The sequence below is a fragment of the Penicillium coprophilum genome (genome assembly GCF_028826855.1).
Source record: "Penicillium coprophilum strain IBT 35676 chromosome Unknown utg000005l_segment0_segment0, whole genome shotgun sequence".
NCBI classification, from domain to species: domain Eukaryota; kingdom Fungi; phylum Ascomycota; class Eurotiomycetes; order Eurotiales; family Aspergillaceae; genus Penicillium; species Penicillium coprophilum.
In genome coordinates, this window is record NW_026622724.1 from 3,411,591 (window position 1) to 3,429,337 (window position 17,747).

General features: G+C 48.5%; 8 protein-coding genes across 8 annotated transcripts; 2 read left to right on the forward strand and 6 right to left on the reverse strand.

Annotated features, from left to right (window-relative positions):
• Positions 1 to 667: 667 nt before the first annotated feature.
• N7500_008825 (uncharacterized protein) lies at positions 668 to 2,898 on the forward strand (the record flags this gene model as incomplete). Its single annotated transcript, XM_056679969.1, has 2 exons — positions 668 to 698; positions 773 to 2,898. 2 exons carry the CDS (start codon positions 668 to 670, stop codon positions 2,896 to 2,898), a joined length of 2,157 nt encoding a protein of 718 aa, XP_056530341.1.
• Positions 2,899 to 3,549: 651 nt separating this feature from the next.
• N7500_008826 (putative amino acid permease) lies at positions 3,550 to 5,124 on the forward strand (the record flags this gene model as incomplete). Its single annotated transcript, XM_056679970.1, has 3 exons — positions 3,550 to 4,240; positions 4,303 to 5,037; positions 5,087 to 5,124. 3 exons carry the CDS (start codon positions 3,550 to 3,552, stop codon positions 5,122 to 5,124), a joined length of 1,464 nt encoding a protein of 487 aa, XP_056530342.1.
• Positions 5,125 to 5,317: 193 nt separating this feature from the next.
• Positions 5,318 to 7,582, reverse strand: N7500_008827 (MAP7 domain-containing protein; the record flags this gene model as incomplete). Its single annotated transcript, XM_056679971.1, has 1 exon — positions 5,318 to 7,582. One exon carries the CDS (start codon positions 7,580 to 7,582, stop codon positions 5,318 to 5,320), a length of 2,265 nt encoding a protein of 754 aa, XP_056530343.1.
• Positions 7,583 to 8,291: 709 nt separating this feature from the next.
• N7500_008828 (uncharacterized protein) lies at positions 8,292 to 9,847 on the reverse strand (the record flags this gene model as incomplete). The annotated part of the gene is made up of 5 exons (XM_056679972.1): positions 8,292 to 8,527; positions 8,585 to 8,762; positions 8,819 to 9,077; positions 9,168 to 9,503; positions 9,555 to 9,847. 5 exons carry the CDS (start codon positions 9,845 to 9,847, stop codon positions 8,292 to 8,294), a joined length of 1,302 nt encoding a protein of 433 aa, XP_056530344.1.
• Positions 9,848 to 11,521: 1,674 nt separating this feature from the next.
• Positions 11,522 to 12,361, reverse strand: N7500_008829 (uncharacterized protein; the record flags this gene model as incomplete). Its single annotated transcript, XM_056679973.1, has 1 exon — positions 11,522 to 12,361. One exon carries the CDS (start codon positions 12,359 to 12,361, stop codon positions 11,522 to 11,524), a length of 840 nt encoding a protein of 279 aa, XP_056530345.1.
• Positions 12,362 to 12,605: 244 nt separating this feature from the next.
• Positions 12,606 to 14,760, reverse strand: N7500_008830 (triacylglycerol lipase family protein; the record flags this gene model as incomplete). Its single annotated transcript, XM_056679974.1, has 4 exons — positions 12,606 to 13,343; positions 13,402 to 14,200; positions 14,278 to 14,408; positions 14,551 to 14,760. Coding segments are annotated over 4 exons (1,878 nt in total), but the record flags the coding sequence as incomplete, so codon positions are not given.
• Positions 14,761 to 15,145: 385 nt separating this feature from the next.
• Positions 15,146 to 16,148, reverse strand: N7500_008831 (60S ribosomal protein uL6; the record flags this gene model as incomplete). The annotated part of the gene is made up of 4 exons (XM_056679975.1): positions 15,146 to 15,196; positions 15,265 to 15,442; positions 15,542 to 15,845; positions 16,103 to 16,148. 4 exons carry the CDS (start codon positions 16,146 to 16,148, stop codon positions 15,146 to 15,148), a joined length of 579 nt encoding a protein of 192 aa, XP_056530347.1.
• A 374-nt stretch (positions 16,149 to 16,522) lies between these two features.
• N7500_008832 (glutaredoxin) lies at positions 16,523 to 17,459 on the reverse strand (the record flags this gene model as incomplete). The annotated part of the gene is made up of 3 exons (XM_056679976.1): positions 16,523 to 16,836; positions 16,895 to 17,315; positions 17,382 to 17,459. 3 exons carry the CDS (start codon positions 17,457 to 17,459, stop codon positions 16,523 to 16,525), a joined length of 813 nt encoding a protein of 270 aa, XP_056530348.1.
• Between the last annotated feature and the right edge of the window lie 288 nt (positions 17,460 to 17,747).

Below are 17,747 nucleotides of genomic sequence, written 5' to 3' on the forward strand. Positions count from 1 at the left end.
CGTACCTAGTACATAAACACCAAGTAGGGCATATGTGGATCAATAAATAACAAAGTTTGATAAGGGCCCACTATGCCCACGTCGAACGGAATCTGATATGTATACTCCGTACTCCGTTCTCCGTACATAAGTCAAGCTCCATCCCGCAAGTACATGATAAATCCTCTTCATTAGACCCGATATGCATGTATAACTGCCCAAAACAGTGAAAATCAACAAAATCCACCGATTCAACCGGCTCAACCCGAAGCTAAACATGCACCGCCACCTTCTAGGATCCCAATCGGGAATAGTTCAAATAAATTATGTGGCGCTACGTGGCTCAAGCGGGTCATGGCTGAAATTATGTCATCGCTCATTGGTCATCCATCGCCCCCAAAGTTCTTGGCAAGTCTTGGCAGCGTCAGAGCTGTTCGTCTGAGCTGAGCTGCCTCCTTAATTGCCAAGGCAGCGGGCCAAGGTACAGATCTGCAACTCCCAATCTCGCTTCATTTCTTGTTTTTTCCCATTTCAGCCCTGTAGCCCTATCGCATTCGAGCCCGCCTAGTTCTTTCTCTTTTCTATTCAATTGTGTACTCATAAACCCGTGCGACTCGAGTCCACGGCTCTGATTTTTCTTCAAAATACCCCCCTGTGATATCCCTGAATTGCATCAATTGTCCTTATTATGGCCGAGTACAGTGCGCAACCCGTCAACGGTATGTTGAGACCACCCAATCCTGGATCTGAGAATTGCGCGAATCGGACTAAACAAACATGTTTGTAACTATAGGGTTGCCTCAGAATGGAGAGACGAGACAGCAGGTCACCCGCGGATCGAACGATCGCTTTGAGCTCATCTCCGGCCCACTGATCAACCTCAAGAACATGCACTACCAAGCTTCGACCACCTGGCACGGGAGTGTCCTGATTGTCACAAAGCCAACCCAGGAACAGCCCCAGTTGCGCCTGCGCCAGGTAGGCGCCGTGGATAGCGGAATCCAGAATGACGACGGCAGCCCCCAAACAAGCCAACAAATTGACGGCCTTAAGCTCTACGAGGACCCCCTCAAAGCGTTCTGGCGATTCTCGCTCACTGTGCCAGTCGCAGCATTCGAGGCACGCTGGGCGTACGACATCCCCGGTTTGTACAACGAGTCTGGGGCCCAGGTCCAGGCGCCGTGGGAATTTGTCGTTCCGGCAGAAGAGCAGTCCATGCGCATTATGTTCCACTCGTGCAATGGCTTTTCTGTCGGCACGGACATGAACGCCTGGGTGGGGCCAAACCTGTGGAACGATGTGATGCGCGTACATGGCGAGAAGCCATTCCATGTTATGGTTGGTGGCGGTGACCAGATCTACAACGACGGTATTCGTGTGGATGGCCCCCTCAAGCCTTGGACTGCCATTGGGAACCCGCACAAAAGACGCAACCATGACTTTGATAATAAGATGCGCGCTGATTGCGATGACTACTACTATGCCAACTATGTCCGCTGGTACAACACCGAGCCATTCCGCACTGCCAATGGCCGCATCCCCCAGGTCAATATCTGGGATGATCATGATATCATCGATGGATTCGGCTCGTACACAGATCACTTCATGAAGTGTGCTGTCTTCCGTGGTATCGGCGGTGTCGCTTTCAAATATTACTGCCTCTTCCAGCACCACATGGCTCCTCCTAAGTCGACTTACACTACCGATTCCCCACAGACTATGCACGCCATCAATGGAACTTCTGGGGTTGACCCACGTCAAGTGGAGAACACCTACGTTCTGGAGAACCAGCTCGAGGACGACAGCTGGATCATCGGCAAACGGCCCGGTCCATACGTGGAAGAGCGCAGCCGAAGTCTCTACATGCGCTTCGGTAAGCGCATTGCATTTATGGGTCTGGACGCGCGCACAGAGCGCACCCGTCACCAGGTCAACTACCAGGAAACGTATGATATGATCTTCGAACGGTTACAGGACGAAATCGTGTCCGCCAACGGCGACATCAAGCACCTGGTGGTGTTGCTAGGTGTACCAATTGCATACCCCCGTCTCGCATGGCTCGAGAACATTCTCACCTCTCCCCTGATCGCGCCCATCAGACTATTGAACAAGCGCTTCGGCGTGGCAGGCGGCCTTTTCAACGAATTCGACGGCCAAGTCGATCTTCTCGACGACCTGGACGACCACTACACCGCACGCCAGCACAAGCGCGAGCGCAGGATGCTGATCCACCGCCTGCAAGAGTTGGCCCGCAGCCACAGCGTGCGCGTCACCATCCTCGGCGGCGACGTTCACCTTGCCGCGATCGGTCGCTTCTACTCCAACCCCAAACTTAATCTCGCCGGCGAAAATGACCACCGCTTCATCGTCAACGTCGTCAGCAGCGCTATCACAAACAAACCCCCTCCCAAGGCCGTTGCCGATCTCCTCGCCCGCCGAAACAAAATCCACCACCTCGACCGCGACTGCGACGAGACCCTCATGCCTTTCTTTGACAAGCAACCTGGTGGCAAGGAGAAGAGCGGGGCCTTCAATAAGGTCACCATGCCATCTCGCAATTATGCCATCCTCACCGAAGTCGTTGCCCCGGGGCCCGGTAACACCGGTGTTCTCGAAACCAATTCGGTGAAACTGGAACATCTTCCTAAGGACGGTCACGCACCACTGCATAAGGGCGAAGTCGATGCTGGAACTACACACAGCGCCGCTGATGGAATCACATGTGCGAGTGGTATGTTTGGCGGTCTTGACGTCTCTGTCCGTGTCGAGATCGACCCCCAGGATCGTAGCGCCGCTACCGAGGGATACGGATTTAGTATCCCGCCCCTTTTGGCTACCGAGGGGCCCCCTTCCACTGGTCACCGACTGAGTCTGCACTCGCGCAGATCGCACCAGGGCCGACCATCTACGGCGCAGTAATTTTCTTTTCTTTTTTTCTTGGGGCTTTTCCCGTATACCATACATATTTTACTGTTCATAATGTTTGATGTTTGAGAAGTCAGGGGGTTCCTTTATTGGCCTATCTGTTTTATGATACCTTGGTTTATTTTGATTTCTTGTCTGGAATGAATTATTGTCCATGTCCAGCTGAAGTCCAGATCAAAGGACTACTTTCCCTCTGGATATTGTTGCTTTTTAGGGTTAGACCTGTCAAGATTTCTCTTATCTTGTTTTCGTACTTTTTTTTCTGTTTTGGTATATGTTGTTCCTGTGTATATAAATGATACCAATCAGTACAGGATATCCCTTTAGTCTTCGGCTTTACCCTTGAAGCTGGATACTTTTGCCTTTCGTTGCGGATTGTGACTTTTCCCCTTTTCTTCCCCTTTCAGATTGCCTTGTTCACATATCTACGTACTTTGGTGGCGTAGACATGCGATGTTATTTGCTGCACCTCTCGCATCTTGGGTCACACATTGATTCGGCACTGCATACGGAGTATAAGCCGTGCATATCCTTGCTATTTCCTCTTATCTTCATATGAGATAGCTTGGAGGGCTTATTCATTAACCTATCTTCATACCTCCCTGAGAACAGGTTTCTTCTCCTTATCGACCTGGTACTATCACTATGACTCTCAAAAAAGAAATCACCCCTTCACGTCAAGATCATGAAGAGGGTACAATCGAGGATCTCGAACTAGACCGTCTAGGCTACAAACAAGAACTACGCCGTAATCGTTCAGTCCTAACCCTCCTCTTCCAAACCCTCGCCATAGCAGCAATCCCTTATGGTGAAGGCTCACCCCTTCTCTCCGCCATCTACGGCGGTGGTCCCCTCTCAATCTTCGTAGGCTGGATAGTTGTCTGCCTTCTTGATCAATGCATCGCCTTTTCCCTCGCAGAGCTCGCCTCCCGATACCCAACCTCCGCAGGCCCCTACTACTGGACCTTCCAAATCTCCCGCGGAAAGAAAACAACCATCTCCTTCATCAATGCCTGGATCTGGCTCATCGGAAACTGGACAATCACCCTCTCTGTGAACTTCGGCTTCGCCTCATTGATCTCAGCAACTATCTCAATCTACCACCCAACCTGGTCAGCGTCAAGCTGGCAACTCCTCCTTATCTTCTACGCAGTTTGCCTCGCATCTCTAGCGATCTGTATTTTTGCAAATAATCACCTCCCTCTAGTCGACACCCTCTGCGCAACATGGACTCTCCTCACTATCATAATCATCTTAATCGCCATCTCCGTCAAAGCAGATACAGGCCGCCACTCACCATCGTACACCCTGTCTCACTACGATAAATCCTTCGCCGGTTGGGGCGACTTCACCTTCTTCATCGGTCTCCTCCCCCAGCATACACCTTCTCCGCAATAGGAATGATCTCCTCAATGGCCGAGGAATGCTCAAATCCAGCTATCAAAGTCCCCCGCGCAATAGCCCTCTCCGTCCCCGTCGGCGGAATAGCAGGTCTATTCTTCATCATCCCCATTTGCGCAACCCTGCCTCCCCTGCAAGACATCATCACCGCACCAGCAGGTCAAGCCCTCCCATACATCCTGGCTCGCGTAATGGGTTCCCCCGCCGGCGGTCTGGGTCTTATCTCCCTCGTCCTGGTGATAACAGTTTTCTGCTCGATAAGTATAACAGTCGCCGCGTCCCGCGCGACCTGGGCCGTGGCCCGTGACGACGCTATACCACTGGCGAGACTGTGGGCGCGCGTCGACAAGCGCTGGGGTGTGCCTGTGTGGGCGTTGGTTTTGTTGACGGTGATTCAGATGTTGCTGGGGTTGATTAATCTGGGGAGTACGAGTGCGTTTACCGCGTTTGTTTCTGTCGGGGTGATTGCGCTCGCGGCGGCTTATTCTGTTCCGATCTTCTTGAGTCTGTGGCATGGTCGTGAGGAGGTGGCCAAGGCGCCGTGGAACTGTGGAGGTGCTGTTGGGAGGTTTGTCAATGTTGTTGCGTTGGCTTGGATTGCGTTTGAGTTGGTGCTGTTTAGTATGCCAACTTCTTTGCCGGTTACAGCTGTGTCGATGAACTATGCTTCGGTGGTGTTTGTCGGGTTTATGACTATCTCGGCGGTTTGGTTTTTGGTTTATGCGAGGAAGTGTAAGTCTTTGCACTGCTTCGGGGAGTTTGTGATGCTGACAATTTATAGCGTACAAGGGTCCTCCTGCGTCGGATGCTCTTGATTGAAGCCCTGATTGTGCTGGAAATAACTTGGCAATGGGAGGGTATAGACCAAATAGGAGATAGTCCCCTTTATATATTTTTGGAATCTCTCCATAAATCAGGTATGCCTTATATTGACAGTCGAACTGACCTTTCACGGCCATTCTTGAGTGTATAAACGTGCCAAATCAAATGGGTATCTAATTACAAATAACAATCACTCTTTCAAGCGCAGACGCTTTACACCTCGCGACTTTGATCTCGGCAACTTTCTCTTCTCTCGTGATTTCAGTGGTCGAGTATTCAAAGTAGCGCGGTGGAAGTCGATGATCAACGCTCGTCCAAGTTCCTTATTCCAAAGGATATTGTCATATCGAAGATCATCATGAATGACGCCCAACGCTTCTATTTCCTTCGTCGACCTTTGGATTTCCCGACTCAGCCACGGCTCCATCTCCATCTCCGCGGTATTCTCTCCTCCCCAGCCCATGATCAGCATATGACAAATCTCTCCAGCCCGGTGAAGAAAATAGATCTTGGCCAAATCAATTGTACCGAGAAAGACAGGTACTGCTGAGCCTTGGGCTTTCCGTAGGATTCGATATACCTGAGCCTCGCTAGAGACTTGTTTCCATAGGTTTGATGTGGTTCCTTTTCCGACTACGGTGTAGCCATACACGATGCAAGTCAGTTTGAACGGTGCACCATATGAACCGCAACGCCCGAACGGTATACATCGGTCGATATTGTCGTCAAGCTGTTCATTGAGTAAACGTACTAAATCCTCGGAGGTGATGAGATGCTTGACGTTATCTTGCCCCCGACGGTGAAGGTTTACGTTTGGACAGTTGTCATCTAGGTTACCTCCAGTCTGGAGCCCGAAAAGACATCGCTGGGTGCAGAATTGGGCATCGCGCCGAGACTGGCTGTCTTCGTATCTCCTAGCGTGATCCTGTCGAGCCGCTCGTTGGGTAGATGGGGAAGAGGTGACTTGGCTAAAGCCTCGTTTGCGTCCGGTTGCTTGGCTGGAGTCAGAGCCTGATGAGTCTGGCGACTGCGTACGGTGTCGATCATTCGGGGGTGCGCAGGTTCCTCGGGTTCTGGTAGACACCCGACGGCCCTCTGAGGGGAGTTCCTGAGATACTGGGCCCGGTGGAGATGAATCCGGTTCATAGGCTGAACCGGATTCTGGACTCGTGTACTCCTCGTATGTACTGCTGGAGTTAGGAAGAGGTTGTGATTCTTTGGAAAGCTCAGAACGGGTGCGGCTAAGGTTGGAGTCCCATATTTGAAGACCTTGGCGCGCGCGCTGCCTCCATTCTTGGTCGCGTATAGATGAACGGAATGCCATCAAGCATAGACATAGCACTCTGGCAATAGAAGTCTTTGGTTCTTGGAATCTATTTTCAGCTTCTGGGGGATCCACTTCTGAATTGGGATCACAAAAGTGATAGTAAAGGGTGCTAGGGTTATCACGAGGAACACGGAGAAGAACACGGGCAATCCCAGTCGTCACGTAGGAGTACTCGAGTCCCTCTTGAATCATCACATGATATTCTTGAACGATAGCGGAGCAAACAAGTCGTTTTGCATCGTACTTCAACTTTTCTTCCTTGTCGGTGGGGATTTTGTTTGACCTGACTATATCTTTGTACAAATCCATCTCCACAAGGCCTAGGTGAAAGTCTTCCACCGAAAGCTTGTGAGGAGGTTTGTATTCGGCTGAAGCGAGGAGGGTGTGAGTGTCACCCTCGACTCGATGGATGAAAAAGAAAGAATCGGCTTTTGGGTGTTCAATTTTAGATGGCTGATCTGTCGTTTCGACGCCTTCATCCGCGTCGAGTAAGTTTGTATGATTTTCAAAGTGGATCCCATCTCCAAGTCCAAACTCCTGCCGAGCAGCATCGATCTTGCATAATTCCTCGATTATATTACGCACGTAGTTTTCCACGGCATTTCGCTCATAGTTCTCAGTGGCTTGCTCGCTGCTCATTACCCGATAGCTAAATTGTTTTGCGCTTTCTTCGAGGGCATTTAGCGGCGTAAAGAATCTTGCATGAGGCGCACCGGCTGGCTGTAGGTAATTGCACACAGAAGTGTAAATCTTTTGCTGCTGAGCTGAACAGTCTGTCCACAATGCCAGTCGCGTAGGGCAATACTTTCCAGTTGGAGAGGGTATTTTCCCTGTAGTCGAGAGAGATGGTAGCGCAACTCTTAGCGGTCGCGACAATAAGTCGTGACAAAGTCGTATGAACTCCAGGAAAGTCGTGTGGCGGTTGCGCTCTCTATCCCATTTTCCTTGCTCCTCTGCCTGTTTCCGTCTCTCCTCTGCCTGTTTCCGTCTCTCCTCTGCCTGTTTCCGTCCTTCTTCTGCCTGTTTCTGTCCCTCCTCCGCCTGTTTCTCTCTCTCCTCTGCCTTTTTTCGCCTCTCTTGCTCCTCCAGAAATAGTTTCTTATAATCTAGTGAGCTGTTGGTAGCCATGGAAGGGAATGGAGAAACAAAGGTTCAGAGGATAAGAAGAGGATGTACTCCGTAGGGGGAGACCCACTTGTGGGTAGGGACCTGATATTAGCTCGGTGAAACTATTATCCGACATTTATCATTCCTAGTTTAGCAACACACATGCTTACATAGGGGAAAGACATCAAAAGACATCAAAAGACATCAAAAAAGACATCAAAAAAGACATCAAAAAAGACATCAAAAAAGACATCAAAAAAGACATCAAAAAAGACATCAAAAAAGACATCAAAAGACATCAAAAGACATCAAAAGACATCAAAAGACATCAAAAGACATCAAAAGACATCAAAAGACATCAAAAGACATCAAAAAAGACATCAAAATATATCGAGGAAGATACTTAGAAGGATATTAAAAAGAGAACTTAAAGACATTTAGATAGAAATTGCCATATAAAATGCCGACTATTCTTGTCAAAGATCAAACGATAACCATGTATGTAATTTTGGGATTATATTAAAGACACAGAAAATAATATTTCATACAGATCCGAAGAGAATAAAAAAAGAAACAAGTCTCGACTGCTAAGGAAACAATGTGACCTTGGAGCCACACACTAGACTAACCTGATCCATGAGGTATTGAATGCAAGTAAAGACCACGGAATACATGAATCCTCAAACATCTATTCGACGAGAAAAAGAAGCAACAGAGTCCGGAACTCTGTCTAGCGAGATCCCTGGAGAGATTCTTCAACTGGCTTGTAACACCCAGGGGGTGAAAACACACCTTGAAGCCATGGGTGTTCAATCAACTCCCTAGCGGTCTTTCGGTCTTCGGGTCGCCATGTAATCATACCCTTCATCAGGTCTAAGAACATCTCTTTATCCTTCCCTTCAAGATGTTTCTCCAAGTCTTCGAAGCTAGTTGGATGGACTTCGCAATCCTCATCTATCCAATTCCCTGTGAAAGAGAAAGTTAATGAAAGGAAGGTCAGATAATCGAAGTGATCCCACCTACCATCTTGATCAAAATACTTGGCACTGTCGGTGTCAGGTTCTATAAACCCAGGAGGGGGTGGTCCCAGCAATCCAGTGATCTGCGCAAGATGTGCAGATGTAGAGTACGCAGATATGTGATCATCATCATCGCCTTTCGTACCAGTGAACAGCTTACTGCCCTCGAATGCACGCCATGCCTAGTTCGAAATAGATTAGAATATGGTATTCCGGGAAATCATCAAGGATAGCTTACCCATATACCCAGGTTCCAAATATCAACAGGATAGTTCCACTGCTTTTCCAATATAACCTCGGGTGCTCGATAAATAGGAGGCTGGATAAGTTGGCCTTTGTGTGGGATGTCTCCTTGCTCGGCGGAGCCGAAATCTCCAAGCTCAATTTTACCCAACTGGGATGCTGGTTCAAGTGGCCTAGACCGATAGACCGTATAACCGGACACAGTCTTTCGTGGTGTAGGGCTCTCAATCTCATCCTGAACGTATCTGTCAAGCCTAGATTGGTCACCAAGCTCTACGAACATATTGTCTCCCTTGATGTCTGCCAAAGATATTAATATAAAGAAAAATTTGAGACAGTCTCACGTCATATCTGTATTAATGATTTTGCATTCTGTGTGCAGATAGTCCAGTGCTAACAACATCTGATATATCGCCGACTGGATAGTGAGCTTATCCAAGCGTTCACCAGCCGAGCGATTCTGAATATCCAGCAAGCTCTCCCCCAGAGGTGCTTGCAAAATACCCAAGTGCTCCCTCCATCCAATCTTTTGGGGAATTGTCAACTCGCCTAACTTCTTTCTCACCCGCGCCCATCCAGGATGCTGTTGGTTTCCCTGCTTCATTCGGTCATAGAGTTCGGATTCTTCCTTATCACAGGTATTGAGGGCGAAAAGTTTCAATGTCAGATAGTCATTCATCCTGTTCCGGTTAGTATGTGCCCAGTAACTGGACAAGTAAACGTTTGCTTACTGGAGATCTCGAACCAACCAGACGGTCGATGTGGTTCCCCATCCGAGTTTGCCAACAACCTGATACCGGGAAAGCAAAATGTCGCCGATAGTGATCATGCAAAACTCGCAATCCTCCTCAAAGTCTGGCATCTGCTCTTCCTCAATTTTTTCATCGGTGGGAATAATTTCCCAGCCCATTGTCGGAAATGACACGGGAAACTTGAGAGATCTTTTGAAGAGGCCCATCAGCCATTCCAAATTGAAAAGTTTCTTGCCGAAGATTCTCTTCAGCCATTCCAAAATGGATTTCATGATTTGCTGGTATGCTTGGACTGGAAAAGGAACAACCACGGTTCTTATCAGGTCAAAATGCCTAACAAAGAGAGCTTGCTCGAAGAGTTAGGGCTTTGATGGCTAATAATACCACGCACTCCACCCAAGGAGGTATCATTTCTTTCACCTTGGCTGAGACATAGAGCGGTGGAAACCAAGTAGTCAGAGTTACGTATGCTTTGATGAATGGTTTCTTGGCTTGTTGGCAAAGAACTGAAACCCGGTTCCTGCATATCAAGTGCTAGGGCAGTATACTGTTTACCAGTATGCTATATCATCGGACTCCATTTGTCAATTATCTCAACTGCAGCCCCGTGTCGATATATGTAGATTGCATCAATGTTTCACCTGTTACCTCGAAAATTCTTTAATTTTTGGCTCTAGAAGATTTGAATCTGAAAGAACTTTGATTCCATGTCTGATTTCTAGGACTGTAGCACGAGCTTTGCCACCCTTTCTTCTTCGGTCTTGAGACGAGACCAGTATGTTACTCTGAAAAATTTCTCGAGACATGGTCTTGGACCGTCTGTCACAATGTAGATACAGTGTAGATACAATGACATTGTAACATGCTGCTGCCTTATCCTGGTCACAAAGGACAGTTCAATTGGCGTCGATTGACTACTGAGTCTCAAGATTCCCCATGCATTATCGAAATGACCAGCTGTTTCAGTATGCAGTTTGAGAAATCAAATTACATGTGAGCGATAATTTTATCCATTGATCTCCTGAAAGACAATCATGTTTGTGGATCCCAGTCTCCCAGTTTTGAGTTGTCCCAGAATCATATAATATCATTGTGTTCTATTATATTCGAAAGATGGAGGTCTCCCTATGAGACTGCAATAAAAATGCAAGCAGCTTCCCTTGGTTGAGGGTTTAATTCTTAGACAAAACGGAGGTCACCAGTGGATTATTATTTTTGCTTGCGGCCTCTTGCCAGCCAGACTCTAGTACGATGCATACCGATTGGGCTGTTGCCACTCGGCATACGAGGACAGCAGAGATCAATGTCAAGTTTATAGGGTATGATATAACCCAGCTAGAAGAGCGTTGGTTTTTGGCTGTCAACAGGTTCTTTGGCTCAGATGGAGGAGCTCAAAAGGTAAACAATGCCCTCCCTCTATTCCAGGGTGATACTGTCTCAGACTATTAATAAAGATGCTTGAACCATCTTTACTGACTATGTCTAGAAATTCGGGCCAATCGCAAGAGCTGAATTAACGCAAGTCTATCGTTGATTAGGTGCCTTGTTTCTTTTCTAACGTGAACACTAGGGCCTGTAAAAACAATCCCATCCACCGATCCGGTTTCAATCCTCAAGACGAAAGATTGGTTTTGACTTTTATTGTTACTGCAGTTTCTGGCATGGTCAGGAAATGCCATGTTTATGAGACTGGAAAGGGCACGAGCTTTATTGGAGATCGAGAACAGTAAGTTTCATTGAGAACTGGCGAAAGAGTCGATTTGATATACGATCGTTTATACATCTTGGCTTGGAAATTTCATCTGCGCTCAAGACCCAGTATCTAGACAATTGGAGACCGTGTGTATAAGTAGTAGGCATGCAGCGATATCTTCTAGAAGAGCTAGAAATGGAGTCCGACTAGTTTGGTCCTCTCCGAAGCCAATCACCACGATTCAAGACAGAAACTAAACCCCAAACTGAAAATCCCGCGAGTCATCCCCAAGCCAAATCCGAATCTCCTCCAAAGCATTCAAGTCATTCTCGGGAAGAGAAAGCTGGGTCTTCTCATCATACCATTCATAAGTCCCACCAGATCCCTCCATGCTCTCTCCAATCGGCCGACAGGAGCCAAAATCAATGATCACGAGCCCATCACCATCCAACATGATATTACTAGGATTGATATCATTATGAACCAACCCTAAAGAATGAAGATGTCGAAGACCACTCTCAACACCCGCCAGGCCAGCACTGTAGTCTTTGATTGTTTCCCGCGTGCTTCTCGACCGTCTCTTCATCAATGCGCCGGGATTCACCTCTTTCATCAATGTGTGCGAATACTTTGTAAAGCAAAGTCCTGTAATTCTGTCGCCGGCTACCTGGCAGCCATGATACTTGGCAATGTTGGGATGCGGATGCTGTAGGAACAGCTCGCACACTTTTGCTTCAGCCAGCATGGACTCTGCAATTGCGTTTGGATGAGGGCTTTGGGAAATTTGGTCATAGCTGTTCAATTGGGGTCGTTTCACATGTGTGTCCTTTGGTAATGGGTCGTGCGCTCGTGTCAACTCCATTGCATATAGAGGACTGTATGCTGAGAAGGGAATTTGGATAATGTTTGTGAGGTCCGCTGGGTTGACCATTGTAGAAGGATAGCTGCGAGCTTTCAGCATTCCGTGATATAATTGACCGTTCATCCGATACACGAGTAACGTGCCAGCAAACCCAAAGCTGCCATTGATATCTTCGAAAACCTCATTCATCTCTAAGATCTCCAGCTGTGGGCTGTCAAATGGAGTTGCCATGGCTTGAAAGCTTCTGCTGTCAATAAACAGTACTGGATGATGGAGTATTCCTGGAGTAGGAATAACATCTTTTGAATCTAAAAGATAACAAGGGAACTCTCGCAGAAGGAAATTCTTCAAAGGTCGGTGTACTCAACTGACATGCCAAGATGTGATTGGTCCTGACCAGCATGAGTTCCAATGTCACATTACATGCTCATGCAAAGATAACACATATGTAAAATATAGCAATCCTAACCCAACATCACTCTCGATCAGCCAGACTCCCCTCCTCATTCACACTTCCACTCCTCCTACGCCTAGGGATTCCCTCATTCATAGCATTCGCCTGCTTCGGCATGGATGCCGAAAACGAAGCATCACTCGGTCGACGCCGTCGAACAAGTTGATATGCCCTGTCAAGTTCAATCTCAACCGCCTCTCGAACCTTGAGCGCACTAATCGCTGGCCACACTCCCCTTTCGCCTTTTAGCGACCAATCAGAGACGCGGGCTTTCGTCGGACTCTGAAACAGTTTTCTCAGATCCCAGATACACAAGTCCGGAACGAGAGTGAGGTTCGGTCCGGGGATTGTCTCGTCAATGAGCAATCTGCTCAGTGGAGCGGGTAACACGCCTAGGTAATCGAGTTGACGAAGTCGGTGGCGTAGTTCGACGATGATTAGCCGCATGATAGACCGGGAGAGATTGTTCCAGCCTGTCTGGCGTCGGTCTAGGAGGTTCAGTTCTGACCGAAGAAAGGGGACTAGATATGGTCGGGCTTGGGAGACGATGAAGTGGTTTACGTTGAAGAGTTCCGAGATTCGTGAGAGAGGAGATTCGCCTTCGTTGTAGTGGACGTGTCGCCAGGGTCGGAAAACAGCATCTTGCGTGTGGGGCCATGGGACTATTGCACCTGTTTCGTCTTTGCAGTAGATCGTCACAGGTGAGTAGAGGCCTGAGGAGGAAGAAGCGTTGGATGCTACAGCAGCGGACCAGATGAGCTGGGAATGATGTTAGATATCCACTGGCACTGGCAAGGGGAAGAGGAGAGATACATACCACGTTCGGCGCAGTCAAATAATTCAGCAGATTCGGCGTCCCATTTTTCCCTGTCGTCGCAACAGTGATGTTCAAAATGCGCTTCGACCTTGCATACGCCTCTTCAAATGTAAGATCCCCAACATTAGCCCGAACACATTCCTCCAAAACACCCACATCGAACAAGTAACCCTTCTTCAGCAACCTTCTCATCCTTCGATAGAATGTCCCAACCCAACTCGAATCAGAGTTCCCCCCACTCCCACCATTAACCATCTTCCGCCTCTCAAAGGCCGAGAGATCAATTCCCTCGCCATCGAGCAATGGCAGCAACTCATCCTCAGAATGAATACCCACAAGTGCAGCAATCATCGCCCCAGTTGCAGTGCCCGTAATAATCCGCGGCAAAAGGCCCTGCAAATGCAGCGCCTTCACAACACCAAGATGACACAGTCCAAACGCGGACCCGCCCTGAAGCAGCAGCGTCGTCCGGCCAAACGCCTGCCGCGTATCGTGCAGGAGCTCTAGCTTTGCTTGCGAGGTGAACCCGCTCGGATGCATGGGTGCTCCTGGTACGGATGTGACATACTGGATTGACAGCGCTACTTGGGTTATGTAGTCGTCGATAAGAAGCTTGGTTCCTGCGTACGCGTGCGTAAATAGCTTCGTACTAGTTATGTTACCCAGATTGCGTACGAGTCCGGACCGGAGCAAGTTCACTAGTGTTAGGATATCTTCTGACTCGCGCGCGCCCATCAGCGCTTCGAGCCGGCCGAGGATTAGTCGGTAGTCGTAGTGTCGGCTGACGGGGTTTTGGCGCCTGCGTGGGTGGTTAGATGGTGCATTCGGCATATTGGATATTGAGCTGGGTCCAATTGATTCGGTTTGATTTCATACCATACATCTTTACTTTGTAGCTCGTCAAGCTCAAATGCCGCCTCTTCCCACTCCTCATAGCTCTGCGCGTTGGCCAATGTATGAAAGAGTCTATCTCGAGGGGACCTGGAATGCCACCATGATAAAAGTTTCTGATTGATATTCATTAGCTCTACACCAGACCGAAAATAACATCCAATATTATGTCTTGTGCGTCATTTGTCTTTGGCCAACTCAGGCTCAGACCCTCTCCCCACATGCAAGACACTCGGCTTGGGATTGGAGAACACTCACCTCTCTCCAGAATTGAGTAACATCAAGGATCATATTCCAAATCGCACCAGCGATCTTCCACAGTCTGAACCACCACGATCCCATTGTTCCATTTGAGGGATTTGTCTGCGTTGTGGTGGAGGGAAAGGTGCACATGCGGGCCCGTGATTCGCTTTCACATGCTACAACGTCACGCGCTTTCCACTGAGAGTAGAGATTGAGGTGGAGGTACTGGATTGATAGTAGATTAGATGTGATATGTAGAGGTCAGCTATATAATGGAGAGGGATTGGTCTGGATCTGGAGGAAGTGGGAGTTGAAGAGTTTAAAGATGGGAAAGGTGAATGTCGAAGTCGGAACTACCAGATCGATCCAGATTCCCCCGGATCTTCAACTACATGGCCGATAGAGATACATCTCTACTTTATAAAAGTGATGGAATTGACACGGGCGCACATTTCTACATGCCACATACAAAGACGTTTTCGCGTGAGGGAATCAGTGAATTTCAAAAGGGTCGTTTTGTTTTTGACATTTCGCTTTGCTTCCCTATATGCAAGTAGGCGAAATTAAAGAAACCTCTCCCGGACACCCCATACATTCCCAAGCGTCACATTTACTCTTCGATGATGTTGCCCTTCTCCGACACGTAAAGACCATCCAAGAACTGGGGATAGTTAGTATATATTCAAAGTCTCGAATATGCCTGGTGGAAGTTGTGCTCGTGTAACTCACCTTACGGATATCCTTGTTGCGGACACGGCAGATCTGCTGGATGTCGGCAGCGGACTGGGACACACCCTCGAGGGAGTTACCGGTGAGGATAAGCTCATCCTTGACGTTGGCGGAGGGAGCGATATCGACATCGGGCTGGGCAGTGATGCGGCGGACGTACTTCTCACCGAGGAAGTTGCTTAAAACAAAATGTTAGCTCTAGCTCCCATCACAATTGACTTTCACGGTATGATCTCAAAAATCACATCGAAAAGCCGTATATTTCAAGGTTCCATACCGGATCTCCACAATAGAGCGGCCAGTCTCTGGGTTGGGCTCGATGTTGACGTTGATGGGGAAATGGGCGTAGACGTAACGCATCTTGTACTTGAAGCCACGGGTAACGCCGATCATCAGGTTGTTAATGATGGTACGGACGGTACGGAGGGTAGCAACACCCTTGCGGGCACCGTGGTGCAGCTCGATGGAGATAACGTTCTGCTCGGGGCGGCCGAAGGTGACGGCAATGTGGGAAAGATCCTTGACGAGCTTGCCGCGGGGACCCTCGACAGTCACGACGCGGGACTTAATGTGGACCTTCACTATAGAGCAAAAAAAGATTCGGGTTAGTTGAAGGTATTCCTTGAGAAATTCAATATTTTGAATTCAAAATCAAGAATCGTGTGGTAGGTGTGCGAGTCGCCGATCCCACACAATATTTCCTCCTGCTTCTGCTGTATGGTTGAATGTTGATCGTGTGTGTCGTGCTAGGCTGTTGAATTTCGTGCCTCAAAAAAGAAGTTGGATTGTGTGCGACCGGCTTCCTCGATCCTCCAATAAAAAAAAGAAATCCGCTCACCATTGTCCAGAATGGGCAGCCGTTCCTCGGAGTGAATGTACCGCATCTTGACGTGACTTTTGGTGGTTGCCGGGGGTGTAGATTGTCGATGTCGGGGAGGTTCAAAATTCGAATGGACTTGGTGGTGGAGCGAAATTAGATGTCACGGGATTGTGCGTCGCTTAGGGCCATTTTGGGTCTAGCGCAGTTAGGGTTCCTTATCAGCTTATCGTCTTATCGCAGCTTGTACCAGTACTTACTCCACCAGTGTTAATCGATAGTTTGGCAAGTAGAGTTACAAGTGCTGTTAAAGCTGAAGCCTAGAGTTCCTGAGCAAGTTCGCTACTATGTACATCTACAATGAACTGCAACCATCTGTTACCCAATTTTCTCCCAGGGCTATGCGCTATGATTATTAAATCTTGTTTTAAAATACTAACCTCATAGTGATTTCTCAACCTGGTGCGACACGTCCGCGATCCATTTCCCACCCATCTGTCGCAGCGTCGAAGCCAGCTCGTCGCTCTGATCCAATGCCGCAATATCATCTCCGCCACCTATACTCTTCCCACTCACGAGCACGTTTGGCACGGTGCGACGCCCCGTCCTCTTGGCGAGCAGGGCCTGCAGATACGGCCCGAGCGGGTGCTGGTCCAATTCGACCACGAGCGGTTTCGGCTCGATAGAGTAATGCTCTAGCAAGATCGACTTGGCTTTCTTGCTGTAGGGGCAGTAGGATTTGGAGAATATGATGACTAGATGCCATGAGCTTTGGACAGAAGCGAGAAAAAAATGGGAGGGAAAGAAACATACCTGGAGCCCCCTTAAGGATCGTATTAAGCTCTGTCGTCGCCTCAGCCTCTTTTCTCTCTTTCTCCTCGCGCTCCTTTGTCGCCTTTTCCTCGCGCTCCTTTTCTTCCTCGCTCTTAATCTCCGACTGAATCTCTGCCAGCGTATCCTGATTCACCTTCTTAGGAACGGTCATCTTCGTCCGCCCCGCAATCGGGATCTCCTCCGTGTCATCATTTCCTGCAGGAGGAATAGCAGCTTTCTCAACCTCAGCAACGGGCACCTTGTCACCGGTACTGGCACCAGCAGCGCCATTCTGTCCGGGCGCATGCACGGTATCCTGGACCTTCTCTTGGGCCTTGGTCTGCTTGGCCAACTCTTTCGCTTTCATCGCGTCGAGGGTCGAACGATAAAACTTTTGATTTTGGATTTTGCTTGCATCGCCCTGTAGATTGGATTCGATTGCATTAGATATCTGGAACCCTAGTGCGAAGGAGATCTAGGGACGTACAGTATAGTAAAAGACCATGAAAAGAATTGCGATGACCCCAACGACAATTAGTCGAAGCCGCCGTTGTGAAGAGGGCATGATTAAATTTCGATATAGAGCTGTGTGGCTTGTGACTTGTATCAAAAAAGTTGAAATCAGGATGTTCCAGTTAGGTCCGAGGTGACTTCTAGACAACGTGACGTCGGGTGTTCCAAGAATTCCGTTCTCGGCGCTAACAATTTAGGGAACATTCGATATTTCTTCCAGAATTATAACAATGATACCACTTATAGCAATAAAAAGATCAAGAGTTCCAGCTCAGGAGAAAAGAAGTGGGGGGGTCGAGACCTTGGAAGGGGCCAAGTGCATGTCATCCCTGATTTACGG